Source organism: Molothrus aeneus, chromosome 28 (genome assembly GCF_037042795.1).
Source record: "Molothrus aeneus isolate 106 chromosome 28, BPBGC_Maene_1.0, whole genome shotgun sequence".
Lineage (NCBI taxonomy): Eukaryota > Metazoa > Chordata > Aves > Passeriformes > Icteridae > Molothrus > Molothrus aeneus.
This window is the reverse complement of record NC_089673.1, coordinates 2,356,840-2,381,273: the sequence shown is the minus strand read 5'-3', so window position 1 is coordinate 2,381,273 and position 24,434 is coordinate 2,356,840. Positions and strand designations below refer to the sequence as shown.

The 24,434-nt window shown below is 46.6% G+C and overlaps 3 protein-coding genes across 3 annotated transcripts; 2 read left to right on the top strand and 1 right to left on the bottom strand.

Annotated features, from left to right (window-relative positions):
• Positions 1-1,684: 1,684 nt before the first annotated feature.
• On the top strand, positions 1,685-4,064 carry LOC136567255 (cathepsin G-like). The gene is made up of 5 exons (XM_066566788.1): positions 1,685-1,742; positions 2,181-2,334; positions 2,830-2,971; positions 3,088-3,345; positions 3,885-4,064. The coding sequence occupies exons 1-5, from the start codon at positions 1,685-1,687 to the stop codon at positions 4,062-4,064; spliced, it is 792 nt and encodes a 263-aa protein (XP_066422885.1).
• Positions 4,065-11,280: 7,216 nt separating this feature from the next.
• On the bottom strand, positions 11,281-12,219 carry LOC136567164 (olfactory receptor 6E1-like). The gene has a single exon (XM_066566664.1). The coding sequence runs from the start codon at positions 12,217-12,219 to the stop codon at positions 11,281-11,283; it is 939 nt and encodes a 312-aa protein (XP_066422761.1).
• Positions 12,220-16,786: 4,567 nt separating this feature from the next.
• DAD1 (defender against cell death 1) lies at positions 16,787-18,877 on the top strand. The gene is made up of 3 exons (XM_066566922.1): positions 16,787-17,028; positions 18,083-18,233; positions 18,694-18,877. Exons 1-2 carry the CDS (start codon positions 16,818-16,820, stop codon positions 18,211-18,213), a joined length of 342 nt encoding a protein of 113 aa, XP_066423019.1. The 5' UTR covers positions 16,787-16,817; the 3' UTR covers positions 18,214-18,233; positions 18,694-18,877.
• The last annotated feature ends 5,557 nt before the right edge of the window (positions 18,878-24,434 follow it).

Sequence of the window (24,434 nt, the reverse complement as noted above, 5' to 3'; positions counted from 1 at the left end):
CCTCTGCTGCTGCTAATCATTCTGCGTTAAAATAAAATAAAATAAAATAAAATAAAATAAAATAAAATAAAATAAAATAAAATAAAATAAAATAAGTGGAAAGAGCTATCAGGTCAAAGTATTCAAAGCCATGAATCAGCTTCAGCCCAAATATTTCAATTAACGGCTGTGGCCACGGCATCCCAGAAATTTTCTCAATATTGGTTGATAATTATCAATGGATTTTTAATAATTGTTGATTTTCTTTAGCAGTTTTTGTTTCAGGATTCTGCAAGTCTGTTTCATGACCAAAAGGACCTTTCAGGGATGTCAAAGAGCAACATCTCCAGTCAGTGGACTTTCTCCTGAAACTCAGCTGTTTGGACTTGAAACAATGAACAGTTCTTTGCATTGACTTTTGCATTTTCTATATTGTAAGCCTTGTTTTAGTGATATGATAGACGTTGATGTTCTACATGTAAAGAATCTCCTTGATCATTCCACATCAGCAATTGATGGAGGTTTTGATTGGCAACGGATAAACCTCTCGAGATGTGTTTGTTCTTTCTTCTGCAAGGGCCCAGCAGAAGAATTACAAACACAGTGTCTTTTCAGTTTAATTATACAAAAAGGGTGAAATGTCACTGTCATATTTTCAGGAAAAAACCCTTCACATGGAGTTCTTCTCCTGGGAAGCTGAGAAGCCTCAGAGAAAAAGGAAAACAATATCATCTCATTTGCTTCTCCTGTGTTTTGCTGCTCTGGAATGTGGTTGGAGATTGTTTATCCAACATTTGAATTGTTTTGATTTAATGACCAGTCATGGTCAGGCTGTGTCGCACTCTGAGGAAAGAGTCATGAGTTTTTAATTATTATCTTGTTAAGCCTTTTGTAAGTATCCTTTCTGTATTCTTTACTAAAGTTTCAGTATAGCATTCTTTAATATAATATTGTGACATAAAATAATAAATTAGCCTTCTGAGAACATGGAGTCAGATTCATCATTTCCTCCCCATGACGGGGGACCCCAAAAATGCCACACTGCACCTGCCCAGAGCACCTGCTGGTCTGGACTGGGCTCACAGAATGACTCCCCAGCTGCACCTCAGACTTGCTCATCACCATGGACTTGTCAGATCCCCATGAACACCAGGGCTGAGGTGATGGGGCTCCACTGGCCTTGTCCCTTAGTGACCCTGACTGGTGGTTTCTGATTTCCCAAGAACATCTCTGATGGCAGTCAGCCCCTCTGATAAAAACCAGGAACTTTGCCTGACCCTGGCCAGCTCTCCCTATTGCTATCAGAGGACAAGGGGAAACAAAAAACAAAAAGAAAAAAAAATCCAGGTGGAAGCACCCTTCATGCAGGGTCCCAGAGGCTCTCTCCAAAGGTCTCTGATGGGATATACACGTACCAGACACCCCTTTCCTCTCCCTGTGCACTGTGGGTGCTCTGAACCAGCCCAGATCTCTCCATTTTTTGAGAAGATTGTGACAAAAGCGCAGAGAACGTGACATGAGCCCCTCACCAAGCCACAGTTTGGGGGTTGTGAGACCAAAACAGTAAATGACACAGCTAGAGGCAGGCTGAGGTTTCCTGTGTCAGCTCCACATGACATATATAGAGGTTCTGGACCTGCCATTCTGTACCTGTCTCCTGCCTGGCCACAGCTACTGCTTTGTCTCATCAGGACAGTGGTGGGAGATGCTGCTGCTCCTTCTGCTCACAAATGCTTTTGTCCTTCTGCCCTGGGCTGGGGCTGGTGAGTACACAGAGATGGGCCTTGGGCAGGAAGATGCAAGGGCACAGATGGACTCTGAGCAGTCAGTCTCAGGCAAGGCTCCTGCCTCACCTTCTCTCCTGTCTCTGCTCTCCCACTTTCCTCTCTCCTCTCATCTCCCAGCTCAGCCTGTGCCTGAAGCCAGTGAGGCATTAGAGGCACTAGAGCTGTGCCCTTGATGGCATTTGAGTCATCCAGAGCCAGGGCTGGTCAGACCCCAGTCAGTGCTGCTTGTCTTTCTCTCCTTTGGGCAGCCCCACTGCCTTGGACAGCCGCAGGAAGGAGAGATGTTGGGATCACTGGCACCTGGCATTAGAGGATGAGCCTTTCCTTTCATGCAGCCCCAAACTTGACAGGAAACAGCAGCATATTAACATTTGTATTTGACATTCATATTAACATTTCCCATCTCTCTTCCAGGAAGGATCATTGGTGGAACGGAAGCTGATGCCCACTCCAGACCCTACATGGCTTTTTTAGAAATTGAAAGTGGCTCAGAAACTACTAAGTGTGGAGGGTTCCTGATTCGCCCAGACGCAGTGCTCTCAGCAGCTCACTGTGTGCATAAAAAAGGGTAAGACTCCATTGTTCTTGCACAGGTGATTTTTTCCAGTCTCACATTGTCCCAGAGGGCACAGCCCTGCTCTGGGCTGAAACAGTACCCTGTGTCTCTTGAGGCAGAGCAGGGATCTCTGGAGCTGAGCTCTCCTCTGTGAGTGCAGGAATTGTCTGCCTGATTGAGGCTGAGTGTCCTTGGGGACAGGAATGCTCACAGGGGTCTCCAGGGTCATGGTTCCTCCCATGGCTTAGAGCTGCTGCTGCTGCTGCTGGAGAAGGGCTCCAGTGTCTCCCCTGCCCTGCTTCCCTTTGTGCTCAGCACGGGGCAGCTGCCACCTGTGTCAGTGTGGGGTGAGGGATCCTCAGCTGGGCTCTGGAAGGAGCCCAGGTGAGAGAGGAGAACTTGCTGAGAGCTGCTCTGGGGGGGTTTCTCAAACACCACCTCCCTCAGCCACCTGCCCTGGGGCTGTTCCTGTCAATGCAGCTGGGATGTGTTGGTGTTTCCTGGCAGGAGAGTGAGGGTCACTGTGATTCTGGGAGCCCACAACATAAGGAGGAAAGAAGAGAGCTGGCAGAAGATCCGTGCTGCAAAATGGGTCATCCATCCTAAATATTCCCCCGATGACTTCAAAAATGACATTGTGCTGCTGAAGGTATGGCCCAACTGATCCTTCCTGCCTGAGGGATCTCCCCCTGCTCACCTCCCCAAACTCTGAACTTGCTCCTAATCCTTTGCTGGTTCTAACCCCGTGTTCTCTCTGCCTGACAGCTGGAGGAAAATGCTGAGATCAATGAGAATGTGCGATGTATTTCCATTCCCAAGAAAAATGAACGTGTGAGAGTAGGAGATTTATGCACGGTGTCTGGCTGGGGATGCACATCTGAGGAAGAGGTGATGAGTGATGTCTTGAGGGAGGTGAAACTGAAGGTGCAAAACGGGGAAATCTGTCAGCAGCTTTTCCCTAACTACCAGCGTCAGTCTATGATCTGTGTTGGTGATAAAAACCATAAAAAATCATCTTACAAGGTAAGTGTTGTTTTGGGCTGCAAGCTTGGGAGGAGGTTGGCAATGGAAATTCAGCTTAGTTCCCGGGTGAAAGCAAAAGGACACCAGAATGAACCAGGACCTTCAGAATGATGAGCTGAGGGTCCTCACAGAAGCTCTGAAGCTGATGTGCTCCCTGAATTGGGGTGCATTTTCCAACTATCAGCAACAGTTGCTTTTTTACTTACCTGGGGATGTTCTACCCAGCCTGACCAGTGCTTTGGGGTGTAAATTCCTTGTGATATCCTTGCTCAGATGGCTTAGCTATTTCCCCATGTCTAACGTCAATGTTCTTTTAGAGTTTTTGAATCTCTGAGAGCCTCCAGGCCCGAATTCTTTCATGGGTGGGCTTAGAGGAGTAGTGAGGCAGCTACAAACGCTGGGAGCTGGGTCTGGAGGGAGGGAGGTGCTTGGAAGAGGAGGTTCATCCCCTGGAGGGAGGGAAGAGGAAACTTGCTGCTTAAGGCAGGGAGAGCTGAGCTGTGGCATGTCTGACCCCTCTCACTCCTTTCATGGCACAGGGTGATTCTGGTGGCCCATTAGTCTGCAATGAGAAGGCTCATGGCATTGTTTCTCATGGATATGGTGACCACCTCTCCCCTGAGGTATTCACCAGGGTCGCGTATTTTGAGCCCTGGATCCGTAAGCAGCTGAAGAAGTTTTCACGCAAGGCAATTCCTTGCTCTCCATTCTCTGACTAAAATTCTCCACAATGCATCCAACACCTGCTGGTGCTCAGAAGCTCCCAGGGGCAGCTCGAGTGGAGTCAGAGAAGCCCCTGTGGTGCAGGTACAGCTTTGGCACTAAGGAGAGTCTCCGTGGCAAGCTACAAATGCAGCTCCCAAGTACACCCAGCTTCCCCTTGCAGTCCCTTCCTCCCACTGCTGCTCCAGCTCTGCTTCTGGCCATCAATAAAAGCATGTTCAAACTCACTTGTGTCTGCAGCCTTTTTGGGAGCTGGATTCAAATCCTGAGTGTGAGAATGAGGAGGTGACATTCTGGGGGAACCTGGGCATAGGTGGGACATGCAGGACAGGTCTCAGTCCCCAAATGCTCCCCTTGTCTCCATCAGCCCCTTGCAGTCCAGCCAGCAGGTACAGCCTGTACAGAACATTTATCCTTTCAGAAACAGGCATCTCCACATGCAAGGGGAGATCAGGTGGGTTTCTAGTACCAACCTGAATCCCTCTCAGGATGCTTAGACAGAATGAAGACCAGCCAGCCTGTTTACACCCTGTTTCCCTTTCAATTTCCTTGAACTCCAGGTGAAGCATTTTCTTTACACCTCTAAAATGCCTGTGGGTAGAACTGGAAACTGTCTCCCACTGGATCAGCTGATCAGACCTGACTGGGCCAGGAGGTGCCCTTGTGGTGTGGTCATGGGATAGAAAATGTCAAATATGGGGGAGGTCAAAGCAGTATTGCAGAAACAAGCCTGGTCACTTGTGTGAGGAAGAGTTGCATTTCTTTTAGGGTTTTTTTTTTCCTGATCATTTATCTAAGAAGGCACAGAATGTACCCCCAGCATGTTTGATGATGATGCAGAACTGGAGGCTGTTCTGTCTTTCAGTGGGACTTTGACAGGCTGGAGAGTTGGGCAGAGAGAAACCTAAAGAAATTCAACAAGGACAAGTGTAGGGTCCTGCACTGGGGGAGGAATAACCCCAAGTACCAGGCTGGGGGCTGACCTACTAGAGAGCAGCTCTGCCGAGAAGGACCTGGGGCTTTTGGTGGGTGACAAGGTGACCATGAGCTGGCAGTGTGCCCTTGGGGCTAGGAGGGCCAAAAGGATCCTGAGGTGCATCAGGAAGAGTGTGCTCACAGGAGGGGACAGTGCCCCTCTGCTCAGCCCTGTGAGGCACACTTGGGGTGCTGTGTCCAGCACCACCAGCTTCATTGAGTGGCTTAACCCTGGCCCAAGGTGGGTCACACCTCTGGAACTGTGTCTGGTGTCAGAGCAGTGTGAAGGCAGCCCTTGGTCTGTTCTCATGGTGGTGACTGTGCTGAACACCACATCCCTGCTCACCACCACATCCCTGCTCACCACCAGCTCCCTTTCCTGCTCTGATGGTATCACCCCAGAGCTGCCCCCACTGTAGCCTTTCTGGTGCAACCACTGTAGCATTCCTCACCCTGAAGACACTGTCTGCAAACAACTGGTCATGCACAGGAAACCTTGCATGCAGATGGTCACCAGAGCATCAACGGGAGCTGTTTTCTACTCTGCTGCACACTGACACTGCCCTAGAGTCACACCAAAGGATCGAGATGGGAAGGGACCTTCAGCTGTTGTCTGGTCCAATGCCCCTGCTCAAGCATGGCCACCTAAAGCACCAATTGCTCAGGACCAGTTCCAGCTGGTTTTGGAACATCTCTAAGCATGGAGACACCACAACCTCCCTGGCCAAGCTGTACCAGTGCTTGGTCACCCTCACAGATAAAAGTGTTTGCTGATGCTCAGACAGAGCCTCTCATGTGTCAGTTTGTGCCCATTGCCTCTTGTCCTGTCACTGCACACCACTCTGAAATTAACCTGTATTTCTCCTACTTATATCCTACCTTCAGAGATTTACATCCATGGGTAATGTCCCACCACAACCTGCTCTTTCCAGGGTAAAAACTCAGCTGTACCAGGCATTCCCTGTAGGAGAGATGTTCCAGTCCCTCCATCATCTCCAGGCCCCTTTGCTGAACTCTCCCCAGCACATCTGAGTCTCTTTTACTGGGAGCTCAGGACCCACAGTACTCCAGGTGCCATCTCATTAGTACTGAGTAGAAGGGAAGCATCACCTCCCTCAAGCTGTTGGAAACAGCATCCTAGAATAATTTCAGTAGTAAGGGATCATCTAATTCAACCCCTAAGCAATGAGCAGGGACACCTTCTGCTAGACCAAGTTACTCAGAGCACCACCCAGCCTTGAATGTCTCCAGGGAAGGGGCATCTAAAGCTCTCTGGGCAGCCCATTTAATTGTTTTGACACCCTCATCATCAAAAATTTCTTTCTTATATCTAATCTAATAATTAAGATGCTAATCATCTTCTTTATATACATTCTAATAACTAAGTGGTTTATCTACTGTCTTTTAATTTAAAAGAATAATTTTATTTTATTAGCCTTGCAGTATTGCAACAGGCCCCAGTACAGACATTTGAGTCACACAACTCATCTTGATCACCAGGTAGATATTCGGTTTTTCTTCATTTATTGTTTAATATTTCTTATTCTTAATTGTGCCTGAAAATTTCTATGAGCTGTCCATCTCCCCACTGAGCCAGTTCTTTTCAGGGTTCATGTCCTGGGAAAACTGGAGTGCAGGGGAATCAAAGTAAAATATATGACATTATTTGTTAATTAGGATTTTTTTTCTTTCACTCATTGCAAAAGGCCTTGAAAGCCTTTTGCAATGGCGATGAATATTGCTTCTGTCTCTGTGTATAATTAGTACAGCAAGTAAAGGTAGTGCTAATTAGAGCAGAGAAAGGCTTTACAAACAAAGCCTTTGGCACTTCTGTGGGTTGCAGTAAACAGGAGAAGAGGCTGGAATAAGAATTGTCTTATTGCCAGCACATGAATCAAACTTTGACTCAGGTCTCTCCCTGCTTGGTCCCAAAGATATTTTCCTCTCTCTGCCTGATTCCCACCAGGGTATAAACAGGACTAATTCCCTATTAAAATGTTTCCATTTCCATTCTCCCTGTCACAGGTAATTAGAACAAAAGACAAACAGAAATTAAGCTGTAGGTATTCACTGAAACACCGCTGGGAGCTCCCTAATTAACCACACAATGCTTCCAGCACAGGAACAACCACAGAGCTCATTATGGCTGTCAGCTTTTTAATGAGCCCCTGCAGGACCGTGGTGCCACATCCCAGTTCCTCGTGGCTGTGGCACAAGCTGGCAAAGTGCCTTGAGGAAATGACAAGGCAGGAGCAGGAACAAACTTACTGTGAGCTTTAATAGAGCCCAGTGCGAGGTGAGAGAGTTGGACAAAGTGTTCCCAGCAGGGCTCATTAGAGCACAGACTCACAGACTTTGATTACAGACAGCTCAGCAAGCCTCAAACGTCTCCTGCTCCAGCGTTCCCTCTCAGAAGTCAAAGAGCAGGGCCCAGGCAGTGCCAAGGTGGTGCTTTCTGTCAGCATCACCCCAGGCAGGGCAAAGGAAATGGCACGGACACAAACCTGCTCTGCCAAGCCATGGGCAGAGGCAGAGCCTGCTCTGCAAGTGTCAGCTGCAGGGCTCAGCCCAGAGCTGTCACTGCAACAGTGTGGCTGCAAGAGAGTGACTGCAACACTGTGACTGCAACACTGTGACTGCAAGTGTGGCTGCAAGAGAGTGACTGCAACACTGTCACTGCAACACTGTCACTGCAACAGTGTGGCTGCAAGAGAGTGACTGCAACATTGTGACTGCAACACTGTGACTGCAACAGAGTGACTGCAACACTGTCACCACAACACTGTCACTGCAACAGTGTGCAACACTGTGACTGCAACAGAGTGACTGCAAGAGTGACTGCAACATTGTGGCTGCAACAGTGTGGCCACAACACTGTGACTGCAACAGAGTGACTGCAACACTGTCACTGCAATGCACAGCGACTGCATCACTGTCACTGCAACAGAGTGACTGCAACAGTGTGACCGCAACATGGTCACTGCAACTCTGTCACTGCAACAGTGTGACTGCAACACACACAGTCACTGCAACACTGTCACTGCAACACAGTGACTGCAACAGTGTGACTGCAACACTGTCACTGCATCACTCACTGCAACACAGTGACTGCAACAGTGTGACTGCATCCCTGTCACTGCATCACTCACTGCAACACAGTGACTGCAACAGAGTGACTGCATCCCTGTCACTGCATCACTCACTGCAACACTGTGACTGCATCACACACCGCCGACCCCTTTGGACCCAGCAGCCACCCCAGCTCCCAGCTCCCTCCCTGCACCCTGCTCTGGGTGAGCCCTGCATTCAAACATGCAGGTTTAAATGCAGCCCTGTCCTCTGTCCCATCAGAGCTTCAGCACATCCCTCTCTGCTCTGTGAGATAAACCTTAAAGAGGATGCTGGTAAATTCTGCATGTCTGTAGAACTTGTGTTAACTTCTGCCATCAGTGTTTGGCCTAGAAAAGAAAAGTTTTGAAGTTCACATAAATGGCTGAAAACAGCTGGGATGTCAATTACAAACTAATATGAATATGAAGTGTATAAAAGTGTGGAACCAGTTAAGACTTACCACATGTAATTTAATTTTTGAAAAAATATGCCCACTTGCAGCTGTGTAGCATTCACATCCACTGAGACAATTCTAGTCATGTTGGTATAGTTACTTTAGACAAGAGATTGGATTGTTCCCTCTGAATTTGATTTCATTCATCTTTAGATCTATCTTTAGGTGTCTAAAAAAATATTCCTTAAATCTAAAGATTCAGCTGTCCTGAATCACAGAGTGAAATGGGACACTGTGCAGAGGAGTGGGATTGCAATCGGCTGATTTGGGGAATCACTGCTGAGATGAAATCTGAACTGGACACCCAGGCAACTGGTGCAATTAATAAAGAGACAACCCTTTTCCACAGAAAAGTGCCTCATCCTCACTTTGGGCAGTTAAAGTCACTCAGATTAGCCAATTTGATAGTAAAGAGTCAAGGGTAAGTATTATTAGTCACAGGCTCTGAGGGCTAAAAATGTAATGAGAAGTTTTCCTCAAGAACGTTATTTTCTTTCATTGTCTTTTAGGGAAAAAATGCTTACAGTTCCCTAAGCTTTAGGAATTATTCACATTTCTTGATCACTTTGCTCAGAGTATCCTTCACTTCTCTATTTGTCAGACTGTAGATGAGCAGTGGAGGAGCAACAGTGTAAAAACCTGAGAAGATTATTCAGTGCTTTGAGAGCCCTAGTTGTTGGCACATGTCAGGCTGGAATTATACCCAGGGGAAAACATACAGTAAGGAATCACAATTTGAGGGGGTTTGGGAAACTTTGGGAAAGAACACTCTCATCCTTGCATAGGTTTATTGTTTTGGCATCATCAGTGACCTTGGATGTTCAACCACACTTGCACTGTCCAGGAGATTGGGGATATGTCCAGACTTGGAGTGAAGAATCACTCAAGGAAAAGTGGAAAGGACCATTCCAAGTTCCCCTGACTATCCACACATCTGTCAAAATTACTGGTGGAGATTCCTGGATTCACTATACACAGCCAAAGCCAGCCCCAAACCTGGAACTGCCTTTACAGCTAAGACTGAAACAAAATGTTCCATGAATTGTGCTTGGCATCAAGGATTATTGTACTTGGCATCAAGGATTATCTCTACTGAATTAGAGGGAGGACAAGGAATTCTGTTGAAGGGTTCAGGTGCGTATGGTAGTGATTGTAAACACAGCTTTGTGGAAGCTGAAGTTCTAAAAACAAAATTATTAATAAGAATGGTGTTTCTGTACTTGCTTTGTGGCTTGGTAGCTCAATGTGATCTCTGTAGCGTGTGGAGGACCCACATGCACTGACCATAACCCTCCCCACCCACCCTGTGTGCTGGGCACAGTGCTGGAGTACTCTGGAACGAATGAACAAACTTGTTTATTCAGGTGTTTAGTATTTAATTTTGTTTCTCACAATCTAAACTATCTTAGTTGGCAATAAATTACATTGGTCATCCCCAAAACCAGTGTGTTTCACTCCTGGTAGAAATTAGCAAACCATCTCTCTGTATTTATCTCACTCTATGAGAGTTTTTGTTTCTGTTTTTCCTCTTTTCCCACTGTGGGGTGGAAGGTGTGAGTGGGAATTTGGTTACTCACTCAGGCTAACCCATCCCAGCAAGGGGGGAACGCTGAGGCAAAGCTGACACCAGGGAACAGAAGATTAGAAAATCCTTTCTGTGCTGGCATATTTTCATTGCCAACAGGAGGAATTACATAACATCTACAAAGCACAAACCATTTCAAATCAGCATCTTTAATTCACAATACAGATGTTGCACCTGGGAAACAATTCAGATACTTGGATGGGCTACTGCACTGTCACCATCATATTTTCTGGAAAAATCCCTTCACCAGGATTTCTCTCCTGGGAAGCTGGGAAGCCTCAGAGAATAAAGGAGAACAATATTATCTCATTTGCTTCTCCTGTGTTTTGCTGCTTTGGAATGTGGTAGGTGATGGTTTCATTGGTTTCATGTGAATTGTTTTTACTTAATGACCAACCACTGTCAAACTGTGTCAGGGCTCTGGAGACAGTCATGAGTTTTTCATTAGTATCATTCAGCCTTCTGTCTGTATCCTTTCTGTATTCTTTAGAATAGCTTTAGTATAGCATAATACAATACAATATAATATAATATAATACAATACAATACAATACAATACAATACAATACAATACAATATAATATAATATAATAATTAGCCTTCTAAGAACATGGAGTCAGATTCCTTCATTTCCTTCCAACTGACTTGTTCTTAATTTCTCTAACAATCCTCTCAAACTTTTCAATAGATGATCCCAGCTCTCTTGCCATTTACAACGTCTATGAGGATCTTGTACACCAGACTTACTACTGCTGCTCTCTGCAGCTTTATTGCTTCTCAGCTTCTCCCTTGAATATCTTTCCTGCAAACATACTGGAGGACAGCCAGACTGCTGGTTGGGAAGATCTATGTTATAGGAACAGATTTTGGCAGTCAAAACCTGGATATATCACAGTGAAATTTGTATTAGAGCACATCTAGTATAAAAGAAAAGCACCCACTCTGGACAAAGGTGGGATCATATGAAGCAACCATTAGTAAGAGAGAGATAAGCAAATCTTGGCTTATATTTATTATTTTATGATGAGAAATTATTATTATCAGAATAATTATTATTTTATTATCAGAAAACACAAGACTCCACCATTCACATCTGCCTCAGAGAGCCAGAAAACTTCAGAATTTTCTCCTTTAAAGCTTGCTTGACTTGCCTGTTCCTGAGTGAGTAGATGTAAGGGTTGACTGTCTGAGTCAGCACGGAGAAGAACAAAGACAGAACTTTGTCAGAGTCCTGCCCACCTCGCTGGGCAGGGCGGATGTACCTGTAAATACAGGTGCTGTAAAACACCATCACCACCAGGAGGTGAGCTGAGCACGTGGAAAATGCCTTCCTCCTGCCCGCTGATGATGGAATAAGCAAGATGGTGACAATAATGCAGCCGTAAGAAACAGCAGTTACTATCAGGGTACCGGGGAGGATGATGATGAGTATGATGAACATCAGCTCTTCGATGAAGCCTGTGTCTGTGCAGGACAGCTGCAACAACAGGGAAGCGTCACAGTAAAAGTGATTCATGACATTGGGACCACAGAATGACAACTGCACTGTCATGATGGTGGGGGGAAACATCAGGAGAAAAGTCAGTGCCCAGCAGCCCAGGATCAGCTGCAGGCAGAATCTGCTGCTCATGATGGCTGGGTAGTGCAAGGGGTGGCAGATGGCAACATAGCGGTCCAGGGACATCACTGCCATGTAGAAAAGGGTGCAGGTACCCAGGCAGTAGAAAAGCAGCATCTGGAGGAAGCAGCCAGGCAGGGAAATTGTCTTCCTCTCTGTCAGGAGGCTGTACAGGGTGCTGGGAAGGAAGGTGGAGGTGAACGTGATTTCCAAAAGGGCAAAATTCCTGAGGAAGTAGTACATGGGGGTCTGGAGGAAGTTATTGGTAAGAGTGATGCTGATGACAGAAATGTTTCCAAGCAGGATCAAGAGGTAGGCAATGCCAAGGAACACAAAGAGGGTGATCTCCCACTGGCGGCTGTTAGCTAGTCCCAGGAGGACAAACTCCACTACAGCTGTGTGGTTCATTGAGACACCATTGAAAAAGCTGGCAAGAAAAAGAAGAAAACCTGTTTTGGGAACTGTTGGAAAACAGCTGAACATGTGTCAGTTTGGCTTTGCTAACATTACAGGGCAATACCAGCAACAAACCTCTTGTAAAAGACTGCAGCAGCCACAATAACCATGTATTAAAAATCCTGGTCATGTAAAAGGAGTCCCAAGCTCCATTTGTAAGACTCAGTCCTCACTCCAGTTAAAACAATTCCTGAGAGGTGCAGAAGCTGTTATTGGGTCTCTCTGAATGATCTGACAACATCCACACTCCAACAAACCAAAAAAAAAAAGAGCCAAATGCCCAGAATGGGAACTTTGCTGTGTCCAGAGACTTACCACAGAGGAATGCAATCATTCACAGACTGACTCTGAAGCAGGTTAGATTGGTGCAAGGAAACATTAATATTGTAAAAAGAGCAAGTTACTGCAGTTAAAAGGAGGCAGGGAAAGAGAGAGAGGTAGAAGAAGAGAAGAGAGAGAGGTAGAGACTCTTCAGAGAAGAGGCAGACAGACAGCAATGCTGTAAAGTTGAGGCTTCTGGCTACTACTGAGAGAAGGCAAAATGCACAGAGCAGTGCTGGATGTTACAGCAGGCACCAGTGGGACTGAGGGAATGGCAACAACTGTGAGGGCATTGCCTGTTTGCTTACCCTCAGCTCCACACTGCAGTGGATCAGCTCTGATGCTGATCCTTCTTCTTCAGAGCCCCTGTGTCCAAGCACCCCACCCAAGCTCAGTGTTCTCTGCCCAGTGACCCTGTCCGTGGCTCTGCTGCCAAACTCCACCATGGCATCACCTCCTGAAGTGAAACCTGGAACCTCTGTCTGATCCCCTTCAAGCACAGTCTGTTCTTGCAGGTTGCCAGATCCCATCTGTGGTTTTTCAACTCTTCCTCCCAGACACCAGCCCTCCTTGCCCTGTCTTGTTTTGCACTCATATAATCTATTATGTTATCTGGATAGTTTAATCTGGGTTTAGATTAATTTCAGACTCATTGCAGATATTTCTGAATGACTGAAGTAAACAACAACACAATGAATTTCCAGGAAAAGCAAGCCCATCTTATTTAGCTGATAAGCCATATCAAACAAAACACTCACATTTTCCTCCTGAAATGTTAAACAAAAGGATAGCTAGAAACTGGGATGGTACAACCCTTCTTAATGCACTATTCCCACCAAATCTTTCCCCTTAGAGCCCTTTTCAAGCAAAACACAGGAGTTTATTGGCATCATCTTATGGTTGTTTCTCAAAAAACACCAATACAAAACTTCCCTCTAACAAACTATATTAAATATAGGACATATATTCAATGCCACAGATGGACTGATTTAACTTGAAGTTGAGAGAGGTCCCCTAAGCCAAAAAACTCCCTCAGTAACAGCTAAAGGCTTTTACTTTAGTTTGAAGATTAAAAGGTCAGTTTTCCAAGTCAATGCTCCTTTAAACTTTCCCTATTCTTCAGAAAACAACACCCAAACTCTAAGAAATGCTCCAGGTAGTTACCAGTATATCCACAACAATCCAGGATGCTACAAAGAGAATTCTGAGTCTGATTCTGTTCCTCCTTAACTTGGTTTGACAATTGATTTCTGGCAAAAAAAAAAAATTTCCTCTCTCTTCAGCTCCTTTATATAATAGTGGCAGGGTATTACAGTCCTGTGTTTCCTCACTGTGTCAAACCTCAGGGACCAATTAGGTATCAAAATCTGAAAAAAACACCTTGTGGGAAAACACTCGTGAAAGAATAGCAAGAGTATAATCAAACCACAGAGAAAATGAGATTGGGAAGGACCTCTGGAGGTCCAGTCCTTGCTGAAATCAAAACAGGACAGGGTTGCTCATGCCCTTCTCTCAGTAAGTGTGGATATCTCCAAACAGGGCATGTATAAACTTCCCTGCAGTGCCACAACTCCCCTTGTGATTTTTGTGCAGAAAAGATTTACTTGAAGCCCTTTGTGAGAGGTCTGGCTCTAACTTGTCTCTGAGTCCCCTTCAGTGGACTCCTCTTGACTTTGTCTTCTCTCTGCTTCTCCTCAGGTGTGACGTGCCCCAGTTCTCTGATAAACTTGCTTGTCCTCCACTGGACTCACACCATCCTAATAACACCTTTGGGGTTTTTTTTTTGTACTGTGCACAGCTGTCCCAATACACTCTCACAAGTGCCAAGCAGCAAGAATTTAGTGCCAGATCAGCCCATGGGTGCAGCCTGGCAGAAGGCTCACCCAGTGTGCATCTGTGTGCAGACCTGGAGATGAGAAATGCTGACTTGGAAATGCCATGGAGCAGGACAGACACTGCTGAGAGAGAAATGGAAATAGGAAAAAGTTTCAAAGGATGGCATTGACAATACCACTGGATAATTTGGAGAAATAGAACTGTGAAAGATGCATTGTAGTAAGAGCCATGAGGAGTAATTTTAGATGATTGGATTTAAGGCATTTACAGCATGGTGTGGCAAAAGCTGATAGGCCAAGGAATGCTTATAGTGTATTGTAATTAAGAAATAATTGGGTTCTGATTGTGATTGCGTGAATTATAACATCTGTATTGTCTCACCCTTCTCATGAGACTGAAATGGAATAAAAGTTTTTAAAACACCTCTGAGTTACCCCATCTCTGGGTCAGAAAATGGATTGATCCAACATAAACTCAGCAGGGAGTGGTGGCTGACAGAGGATTGCCTGGGGTGGTGTTCACAGGGGTCCCAGGACGAGGGAAGAGATGAGAATCTTGACTCTGTGTTTCAGAAGGCTGATTTATTATTTTATGATATATATTATATTAAAAGAAAATAATATATTAAAACTATACTAAAAGAATAGAAGAAAGGATTTCATCAGAAGGCTTGAAAGGAATAGAACGGAATGATAATAAAATCTTGAGACTGACCAGAGTCTGAGCCAGCTGACTGTGATTGGCCCTTAATTAAAAACAACCACATGAGACCAATCCCAGATGCACCTGTTGAATTCCACAGCAGCAGATAATTATTGTTTACATTTCCTTTCTGAGGCCTCTCAGCTTCTCAGAAGAAAAAAATCCTAGCAAAGGATTTTTCATAAAATAATTCTGTGATAATTGCCAACGCCTCAGAGCTGACCCTGGCCTGGAACAGCTGCTGTACCTCACACAGCCAAAGTGATTCCCACAACCCAGCCTCAGGCCCATCAGATCTGTGTGACTGTTGGGATCAAAGACTTTTTTTTTATGGTTTCCTTGCAGTGTCACTGAAACTGCGAGAAAAGCCCTCCAACAACATATTTAGTGTTAGAGAATGAAGGCATTACTTCATTCTGGCCAGGATGTGCAACAGAAAGAATTTCATCCACACATTGTTGGTGATGAAGAGGGACAGAAAATACCGATTTGGTGATCAGAATCCAAATTTATTGTGGACTACCAATGCTTATATACTTTTTTAAGAAGACTAGCAATGTTTACTACAATGATTAGGTTAAAATCACATACACAAGCATATTACAACTTTTCTTGCTGGCAGAGTTTAATGAAATTTTCTTTTCTGGTAAACCTCTCTGATTGAATCTTCATTTAATCCTCAAAGTTCTGTTTGCTCTTGCCAAGGCATCCTGTTATCAAATCTCTTATGCCAACCAGGTCCAAAGTTGATCATCTGTCTTGTATCCAATATCTCAACAACATATTGCCTGGGTGTGCAGACAAAATCCTTCCATCACACATCACTTTTTACTGGATTTTTCAGATACTTACACAGTCAAAACCCATGGAAATTCATTGTTCAGTGTTCATTGGTTTCAAGTTATGCAGCTCTTAGCATTTGGTTTCCTATTGGTTATGGATCTGTTGGGCTCTGATGTTAATTAGGTCCTCATTCCATGGTTCTCTCATTTTTTCTCAGACCAGGTGTCTCTGACCATGCCAGGGGTGAGGTTTGAGTTGATGTTCATTAATGGTCATTATCTTTTGTGTCTTTTCTGTGCTGCTCCCAGCCTGCTGAGATGTTAAGCTCATCACACCTTGAGTGACAATCCTTTGAAAAGAAACTTCAACTCCTTTCTCCCGGCAAAGGGGAACAAAAAACTGACTAAAGTTACAAAAAAAATTTAAATTTCGTATCATTTTCCAACAGCAGGAGGCAGACTGGGATCGTTTTGCTTTTACCCGGGAGGGGAATCAGTGTCCCCTGGACACTCCTTCAGCCAGGAACCCCCCCCGGACACTCCTTCGGCCACAAACACCAGGACATTCCTTCGTCCAGGAATCCCCCTGGACATTCCTTCGGCGAGGAGCCCCAGACATTCCCTCAGCCAGGTATCCCTGACACCCCCTCAGCCAAGCCGCCTCAGGCAAAGCCCCGCCCCCAGAAGCAGCGCCGGGCTCTGATTGGCTTTTGGAAAGAAAAATTCTCTAATCTGCCCAGCAACAGCCAGCTCTACGCTCTTATTGGCTCTTTGCAAGCACAGGGGTGCGGACACCGCGAACCCCTGAGCGCATGCGCAATTCCCCCTATAGCTCGCCGCCACGTCAGTACGCGCCCGCGCCGTGCGGGCGGGCGACGCGGCGCATGCGCAGAGCGGAGGGCGGCGGTCATGGCGGGCTCGGTGCGGGCTGTGGCGCGGCGCTTTCTGTCCGAGTACGGCGGCGGCACCGCCGGGCGCCTCAAGGCGCTGGACGCCTTCCTGCTCTACGTGCTGCTCACGGGCGCTCTGCAGTTCGGATACTGCCTCGGCGTCGGCACCTTCCCCTTCAACTCCTTCCTCAGCGGCTTCATCTCGGCCGTCGGCAGCTTCATCCTGGGCGGTCAGTGCTGGCCCCTCACGGCCGTGGCGCGGGTCGGGCTCACCCTGAGCCTCTGCCCGGAGGTGGCGGGGAGCCTCAGGAATCAGCAGCGCTCAGAGCTGGCCCTGTAGCGGGGAGCCCCGGGGCCCTCAGCACCCCTGGCCTTTTCCGAGCTCCCCATTCCCCTGCCCGCGGAGCCCCGGGGCCCTCAGCACCCCCGGGGCCCTCAGCACTCCCGGCCTTTCCCAGGTCCCCGTTCTGCTCCCCTGCTCTGCAGCTGCAGGGCCGGCCCGGAGCGTTGTCCCCCGGCTGTCCTTGCAGTTCGGAGGGACTGAGAGTCCCGCTGGGGCACCTGCACGGTGCTGCTGCCCGAAATACCCCAAAGCCGCCCTGTTTCTGTGCAGGTTTGGAAGAGCTGGGGGTGTTCAGGACAGGAGAAGGTTGCAGTGATATCTGAGAGCCCTTTCCATGGCCTAAAGGGGCTCCAAGACAGCTGGAGAGGGATTTTGGACAAGGGCTGGAGTGACAGGACAAGGGAGAATGGTTTCCCACTGCCAGAGGGCAGGGATGGGTGGATAGTGGGATATTGGGAAGGAATTGTTCCCTGTGAGGGTGGAGAGGACCTGGCACAAAGTGCCCAGACTGCCTGAATTCCTGGAGGCATCCAGGGTGAGTTTAGGTGGGGCTTGGAGCAGCCTGGGATAGTGGAAGGTGTCCCTGGGATTGGAATGAGATCTCTAAGGTCCTTCCAGCCCAAATCATTCTGTGTTTCTGACACACCCAGCAGAGGACAGAGGAATATCTACACTCCTGTGTGAGTCCAGGCCTGCTCTGAGCCTGTTCCCCTCAGGATTTGGGCGCCCTGTGGTGTGTGTGGTGCTGTGGGAGCACTGAATCCACCACAGCCCCATCCAGATTCCCTGCCAGTGTCCTGCTCCTCTCTAGGAACGATGGAGTAACTTCTCCCTAAGGGAACAGTGACTCATTCTGGGCTGGGCTGCCCCAGGAAGGCTTTTCTTTCCTCCACGATTTCCTCCTGTGCTCACTGATGGCTCCTTCTTGCTCTGCTGTGCAGTTTGCCTCCGGATCCAGATCAACCCCCAGAACAAGGGCGAGTTCCAGGGCATCTCCCCCGAGCGGGCCTTTGCTGATTTCCTCTTTGCCAACACCATTCTCCATCTCGTCGTCATCAATTTCGTTGGCTGAGCTCTGGGAGAGCCTGACAGGTACTGAGGGGTCACAAAAGGGGCAACCACAGCACTGCAGTGCTTTTGGGGAGAGCTAGAATGAGAATAAATCCAGGAGTCCCCTGAGCTCCTCTGGCCAAGCATAGCTGAGCTGTTGGCCTCTGGGTTGGCACAGAGTGAGGATTTATTTCTGATTTTAACCCTTTTTTGGATTTTGTAATTAAAGAGTTAACTAAGACAGCTACAGAAACCTACCCACATTCCTCTCTTAGGGGAGAAATTCCCCATTCTTCTTTGGGAAGAAGCTCTGTGAGGGGCATGGCTGGGGTTCAGGTCTGGAGTTGTTTGCACATGGGGCAGCAGGGGACAGGGACAGTTGGGAGTGGGGACATTCCCTGTTGTTTCTCTTGCAAGGTGCCACAGGATCACTGGGGCTTGGGGGAGCTCTGTCCCTTCTGCTCTGCAGTGACATTGCTGATGTTGCCTCCTGTCTTTCCAGGTCTTGAACTGCTCCTGATGGCAAAGCCTGGCATGGGGAAGTGCCCAGCTCACTCTCACCTTCTTCTTTGATGGAAGAAGGGATGCAGGGCTCAAGATTTCCCCCCCTCAGAGTGTCCTGTGGAGGGGTCTGCAGCCTCATTGTGTAACTGTGATCCTTTCCATCAATAAAACCCTTTATGACACTGCAGCCTTTTCCATACTGGGGACAAATACAGAGCTTCTCCTGCATCCTGCTTCCCTCTTAGGCATGACTCCCTGGTTTTACCTCTCTCCCTTCCTTTTACCCAACAGGCTTTTTTCCTGTGCCCCAGTTTTGGAGGAAAGCAAGAAACAAGTGGTCATGGAAACTCAGTTGTCATCCACCCTTTTCATCTCCCTCTTTCCTGCATTTTGATCTCCCACAGTCTGTTGCCATCTTGCCCCTGGGCTTCAAAGCTGTGGAAAATTCAGATGAGGCTGTGGTTGGTGGTCACAAAGGGAGGGAAGTGTCCTCCAGCAGATCCCCAGTTTCTGCAGAGGCTCCCACATCCCTCAGAGACACAGGGGACACACCTGGAGAAACAGGGGTCTTCTTGAGCCAGGTCTCATCAGCTCTTGGAGATCTATTTCACACCCAAGATAGCTCAGCTACCTTAGAAGGCATAAAATCAGTAGGATGGCTTCTGTGGTAGTGTTGGAAACAAAAAGGTTTTAATAAAAGGCAAAATAACAAAACTCTACAAAGAAAAACCGAGCCAAGTGCAAGAGGTTCTTGCTGCTGGTAAAACACCTCACAAAAGTGATTTTTTTCTTTGTTTTCTTATTTTTCTAGTAAATTGCTCAGGTGAAACTTTTTGGTTCCTGTCCAATTAGCCATCCTGAAGCTTGAGGTGAAGTCCTCTAAGCCCTATGAAATGTCTCTTCACCTAATTGAAGAGAAAAACTAAGCTTATTTCCTTTTTAAGGGGACAAAAGATACTTTTGTCGCTCCATCAACAAAACCCACATTTCTCTAACCTGGGTGTCCCAGCTGGCCTTTGAGGCTCCCTGAGGGTGATGTGTGGTGTCAGTGTGCCTGCACTCTGCCAAGCACAGGGCTGTTGGGATGGGCTGCCCAGCTGGCAGGGCCTTGGGCTGGCACTGGAGCTGCTCAGGGGCCAGGGAGGAGCTGCCCCCCTCAGAACCACAGAGCCAGGGCTGGAGGATTGTCCAGTCCAGCCATGAACCCAGCTGTGACCCTGTTCATCTCCCTCGGGGTGAGGGAAGAGACGAGGATCTGACTCCATGTTCCAGAAGGCTTGACTGATTATTTTATGATATAGATTACGTTAAAACTATACTAAAAGAATAGAAGAAAGGATTTCATCAGAAGGCTGGCTAAGAATAGAATAGGAAGGAATGATAACAAAAGCTTGTGGCTCGGACTCTCTGAGCCAGCTGGGCTGTGATTGACCATTAATTAGAAACAACCACATGAGCCCAATCCCAGATGCACCTGTTGCATTCCACAGCAGCAGATAACCATTGGTTACATTTTGTTCCTGAGGCCTCTCAGCTTCTCAGGAGGAAAAATCCTAAAGAAAGGATTTTTCATAGAAGATGTCTGTGACACCCAGCAGTGCCACTGTAATCAAACCTCATCACCCAGTGCCAGATCCTGGCACCTCCTGAACAGCCCAGTGTGGTAAAAACAGACAGCCCCAACTCTGGGAATGATTGGCATCTGACTCCAAGGCTTTAGAATGCTGCACACTCACTTTATTAAAACTATACTATATTACATTATACTATAACTATAAATCATACTTATTTCTAACTAACTGCTCAAAACCCCATCTGCTGACAGTCCTGACACCCACACCTGGATCCAACTGCTCAATGAAACAAAACACCATCACCAGAATCCAATCAAGTGATCACCTTGGGTAAACAATCTCCAGAACACATTCCACAGGAGCAGCAAATGAGATAAGAATTGGTTTTTCTTTCTCTGAGGTTCCTTGCTGTGATTCCCAGGAAATATCCTTGGGAAGTTGTGTCACGGACATATTTTCGGAAAAATCCTTTTGCTAGGATTTTTCTCCTTGGAAGCTGAAAGGCCTCAGAAATGAAATGTAAACAATAATTATCTGCTGCTGTGGAATGCAACAGGTGCAGCTGGGATTGGTCTCATGTGGTTGTTTCTAATTAATGGCCAATCACAGTCCAGCTGTCTCAGACTCTCTGGTCAGTCACAAGATTTTATTATCATTCCTTCCTGTTCTTTGCTAGCCTTCTGATGAAATCCTTTCTTCTATTCTTTTAGTATAGTTTTAATATATTATTTTCTTTTAATATAATATATATAATAAAATAATAAATCAGTCTTTTGAAACAGGGAGTGAAAATTGTCATCTCTTCCTTCCTCCTCCAGGGACCCTGCAAACACCACCACAAACTCGTGCCTTGCTTTTGTCTGGGAAGGGAAAGTGGCTCCACCACCTCCCTGGGCAGCCCTTCCAAGGCCTGACCACCCCGATCTGATCTGAATCTCTCCTGTCTCAGCTCAAGGCCATTCCCAGGTCCTTTCACTGCAGGCACAGCACAAGGGACTGACCCCACCTCACTACAGGTGTGATGTGACCCCCCTGAGCCGCCTCTTCTCCACAGAGCAACCCCAGCTCCCTCAGCCACCCCCCAGAAGAGAAATATTTTCTAGTCCTTTTGTGAGCCTTGTTGCTCTTTGTGGAAACCCAGGGATTGTTTCTCTGTCTGCTCTGGGGTGCCCTGAGCCCCAGGGGAGCTCTGACTCTGACCCTCATGCATGGAGAAAGTTTCCCAGATTTCAGGATGGACTGGAATCCACAAAAGTGTGAAATAGATTATAGAGAGTAGTGTAGGTGCATCACTTGGTGAGAAATTGAGGTTTTGGGGTTTTTAGTGTGCTGTGGATGGGAGCAAGATGGAGGGCACAGGGTGTTGTCCTGGGTTTCTTCTTCATGCTGCTTCTTCCTTCTTCTTCATGGGTTTGGGTGGCATTTTGTAATTGGGCAGAAGAGTCTACATTGGGATCAGTTATTGGGTTAAAAGAGAAAATAATCGAGGTGTTGAGTCTTAATTGGATAGTTTGGTCTTAAAAGACCTTGTAACCAGAGATTGTTGGCCATTTTGTGCCTTCTAATGAAAAGCTGCCCAACTCACAGCAGTGAGACTGTTTTACTGATAAGAAAAAATAAACACCTGAGTCTGAACACGAATTACTGTCTCAAGTGCCTTCAATCCAGACCCAGAAAAGCCAACAACTGGTACCACCACAGCTCTTCACCGGACACACTCCAGCCCCTCAAAATCCTTTTTAAAGTGAGGGGTCCAGAACTGAGAGCAGCACTGGAACTGCAGCCTCACCAGCACATACAGGGGCGATCACTGCGCTGTTTTTGGTACAAGCCAGGCTGCTGTTGGCCCCCTTGGCCGCTTGGGCTCACTGTTGGCTCGCAGCTGGAGCCAGCACTGCCAGGTCCCTCCTCCTGAGCAGCTCCTGAGCCTCCCCTCCCCAGCCTGGAGCTGCAGGAGCAGCCCTTGAACCTCATGCCCTGGAGCTTTGCCCACTGATCCAGTCTGTTCAGGCCTCTCTAGAACCTTCAGGAGGTTCTGTTCTCAAGCTGATGCTGCTTTGTGCTTGTCTGGTTTTCTCTCAGCTGAAACGCTGGGGAGGTAAAACCTTGAGAGCCTTGAGACTCCATGGCATGGAAATGTTTGTGTGCTGCACTGAGGAGATGGAGCTTTGGCTCTCTGATGGCTTCAGGACCTCTCAGAATTCTATTCTGGCTCCTCTTTATCACCTTTTTAACATTTCCAGCTGCGCTGCAGCCGTTAAACCTGTAGCCAAAATCTCTTTCCTGACACAGGCTGTGAGATGTGAGGGGTCAGGGTTTTCACTGTCCTGGGTGATGGAGTCTGGCTCTGTGTCAGGGACAAAGAACTCGTGCCAGCACTCCTGGAGTTGTTTGCAGTGGCAGCAGGGCAGGGACAGCAGGCAGGGACTTGTCACAGCCCATGTCACAGTTGAGATGACCATGACACACAGAATATCAGCACAGAGCATCAGAAAGCTTCAACCCATACACGGTAACACCACAGCACTTCAGAAGGTTTCAAACCTTGGCCCTTCTTATTCTTTGGCTAAACCTTTTATCCCCTCATGTGTAGGAATGCGTCCCCTGTTGACAGAGTGACTAAATCATCCTTTGTCTCCTTAAAAAGGAAAAAAAAAGCCCAGAAGTTTCTCTCCTCAATTTAGTAAAAAGACACCTCATAGGACCTTGGGGACTTCACCTCAAACTTAAGGATATCCAATTGGACATAGGCCAAAAGGTCCTGCCTGAGCAATTCACTAGAAAAAGAAGAAAACAAAAGGAACTAATCACTTTTGTGGGGTGTTTTAGCAGGAGCAAGAGCCTCTTACCCCTGGCTCAGGTTTTCTCTGTGAAGAGTTTTGTGTGAAAAACGCCAATCACTTGTTTTTGAAATTTTAAAAGTTTAATAGTAATAAAATGGTTAGAAAAATAGTCATATAATTAGAGTAATAAAAATTTGGACAATTAGGATTTAGGACAATATGACACAATAAAAACAAAGAGTTATGGACAGTCTGGGTACCTCTTTCTGGGCAAAATAAGCCCGAAAAAGGACCCACGTTAACAGAGGATTAACCCTTAAAAACAATAGCCTGTTGTATATTCATACACCTCATCCATGATGCATAAATTCCATTCAAACACAGGATTCTGTCTGGTCAGTGTCAACTTCTTCCTCTTAATCCTGGGGCATCTTCAGTGCTGAGTGAGGCAGGAAGAAGTTCCTTTCTTCTGATAATGGAGCAATAAATTCTCTTTCCCTGAAAGATTCAGGTGTCCTGTGGCTGCTCTCTCAGTGTACCTCATTTCTTTCTTTGAAAAAATATCCTACATACACAGTTTCCATTTAAACATTATGTTATAACCTAAAACTCTATTTAATACACTACTAAAAAAATTAATACAGCATAACTTTCTAACACAACATATAATATCCATTTGAATATTTGCGAAAAGCCAATCATAAAATACACATTTATCACATTTGTTATTTTGCCTTTTATTCAAAATTTCTGTTTCCAACACTGCCACAGAAGTACCACTGAAAAACAGAAAAGCTAAAACCAGAGGCATCACCCCCCCCTACACTTTATAATGCATTTCTGCCCTCCTTTTCCTGCCCACTCTATTCATAGCTCAATCCTTCCTGCTGTGCCCAAACCAGCTCCCCAGGCGCAGGCTGTGGTGAGTTTTCATTCCACTTTGCCTTGTGGTCTAACGTCTGCTGTTCTTTTCCACAGCCTCTCCCCTGCCTGCCACGTGCCGCCCCCAGGCCCTTGGTGCTGCACTTTCCAGAGGAAGTGGTTTTTGTGGTGGGCTGCAGGCGGGCACCAGTGGTGACCCAGATCTCGATTGTGGCGTCATGGAACTCGTGCTGTGGCCTCTTCCTGCCCCAGCTGGGCCACCAGCCCCTTTGCACCCTGTGAAAAATGGGTGGTTTGTGATTGGCTCGTTGCAAATATTCGATTTTTTTTTTCAGATATTTTTTCAAGCTTTGCAAATATTTTGCAAATGCTCTGTTATGTCAAAAAGTTATGCTGCGTTAATTTTTTTTGGTAGTGTATTAAATAGAGTTTAGGTTATGACATAATGTTAAAATAGAAACTATGGATGTGGGATATTTTTTTAAAGAAATGAATGAGGT

Coding starts and splice junctions, on each gene's coding strand:
- LOC136567255 (XM_066566788.1), top strand. CDS start 1,685: ATGCTGCTGCTCCTTCTGCTCACAAATGCTTTTGTCCTTCTGCCCTGG. Junction 2,335..2,829: donor CACTGTGTGCATAAAAAAGG/GTAAGACTCCAT, acceptor GTTTCCTGGCAG/GAGAGTGAGGGTCACTGTGA. Junction 2,972..3,087: donor ATGACATTGTGCTGCTGAAG/GTATGGCCCAAC, acceptor TCTGCCTGACAG/CTGGAGGAAAATGCTGAGAT.
- LOC136567164 (XM_066566664.1), bottom strand. CDS start 12,219: ATGAACCACACAGCTGTAGTGGAGTTTGTCCTCCTGGGACTAGCTAAC.
- DAD1 (XM_066566922.1), top strand. CDS start 16,818: ATGGCGGGCTCGGTGCGGGCTGTGGCGCGGCGCTTTCTGTCCGAGTAC. Junction 17,029..18,082: donor CGGCAGCTTCATCCTGGGCG/GTCAGTGCTGGC, acceptor TCTGCTGTGCAG/TTTGCCTCCGGATCCAGATC.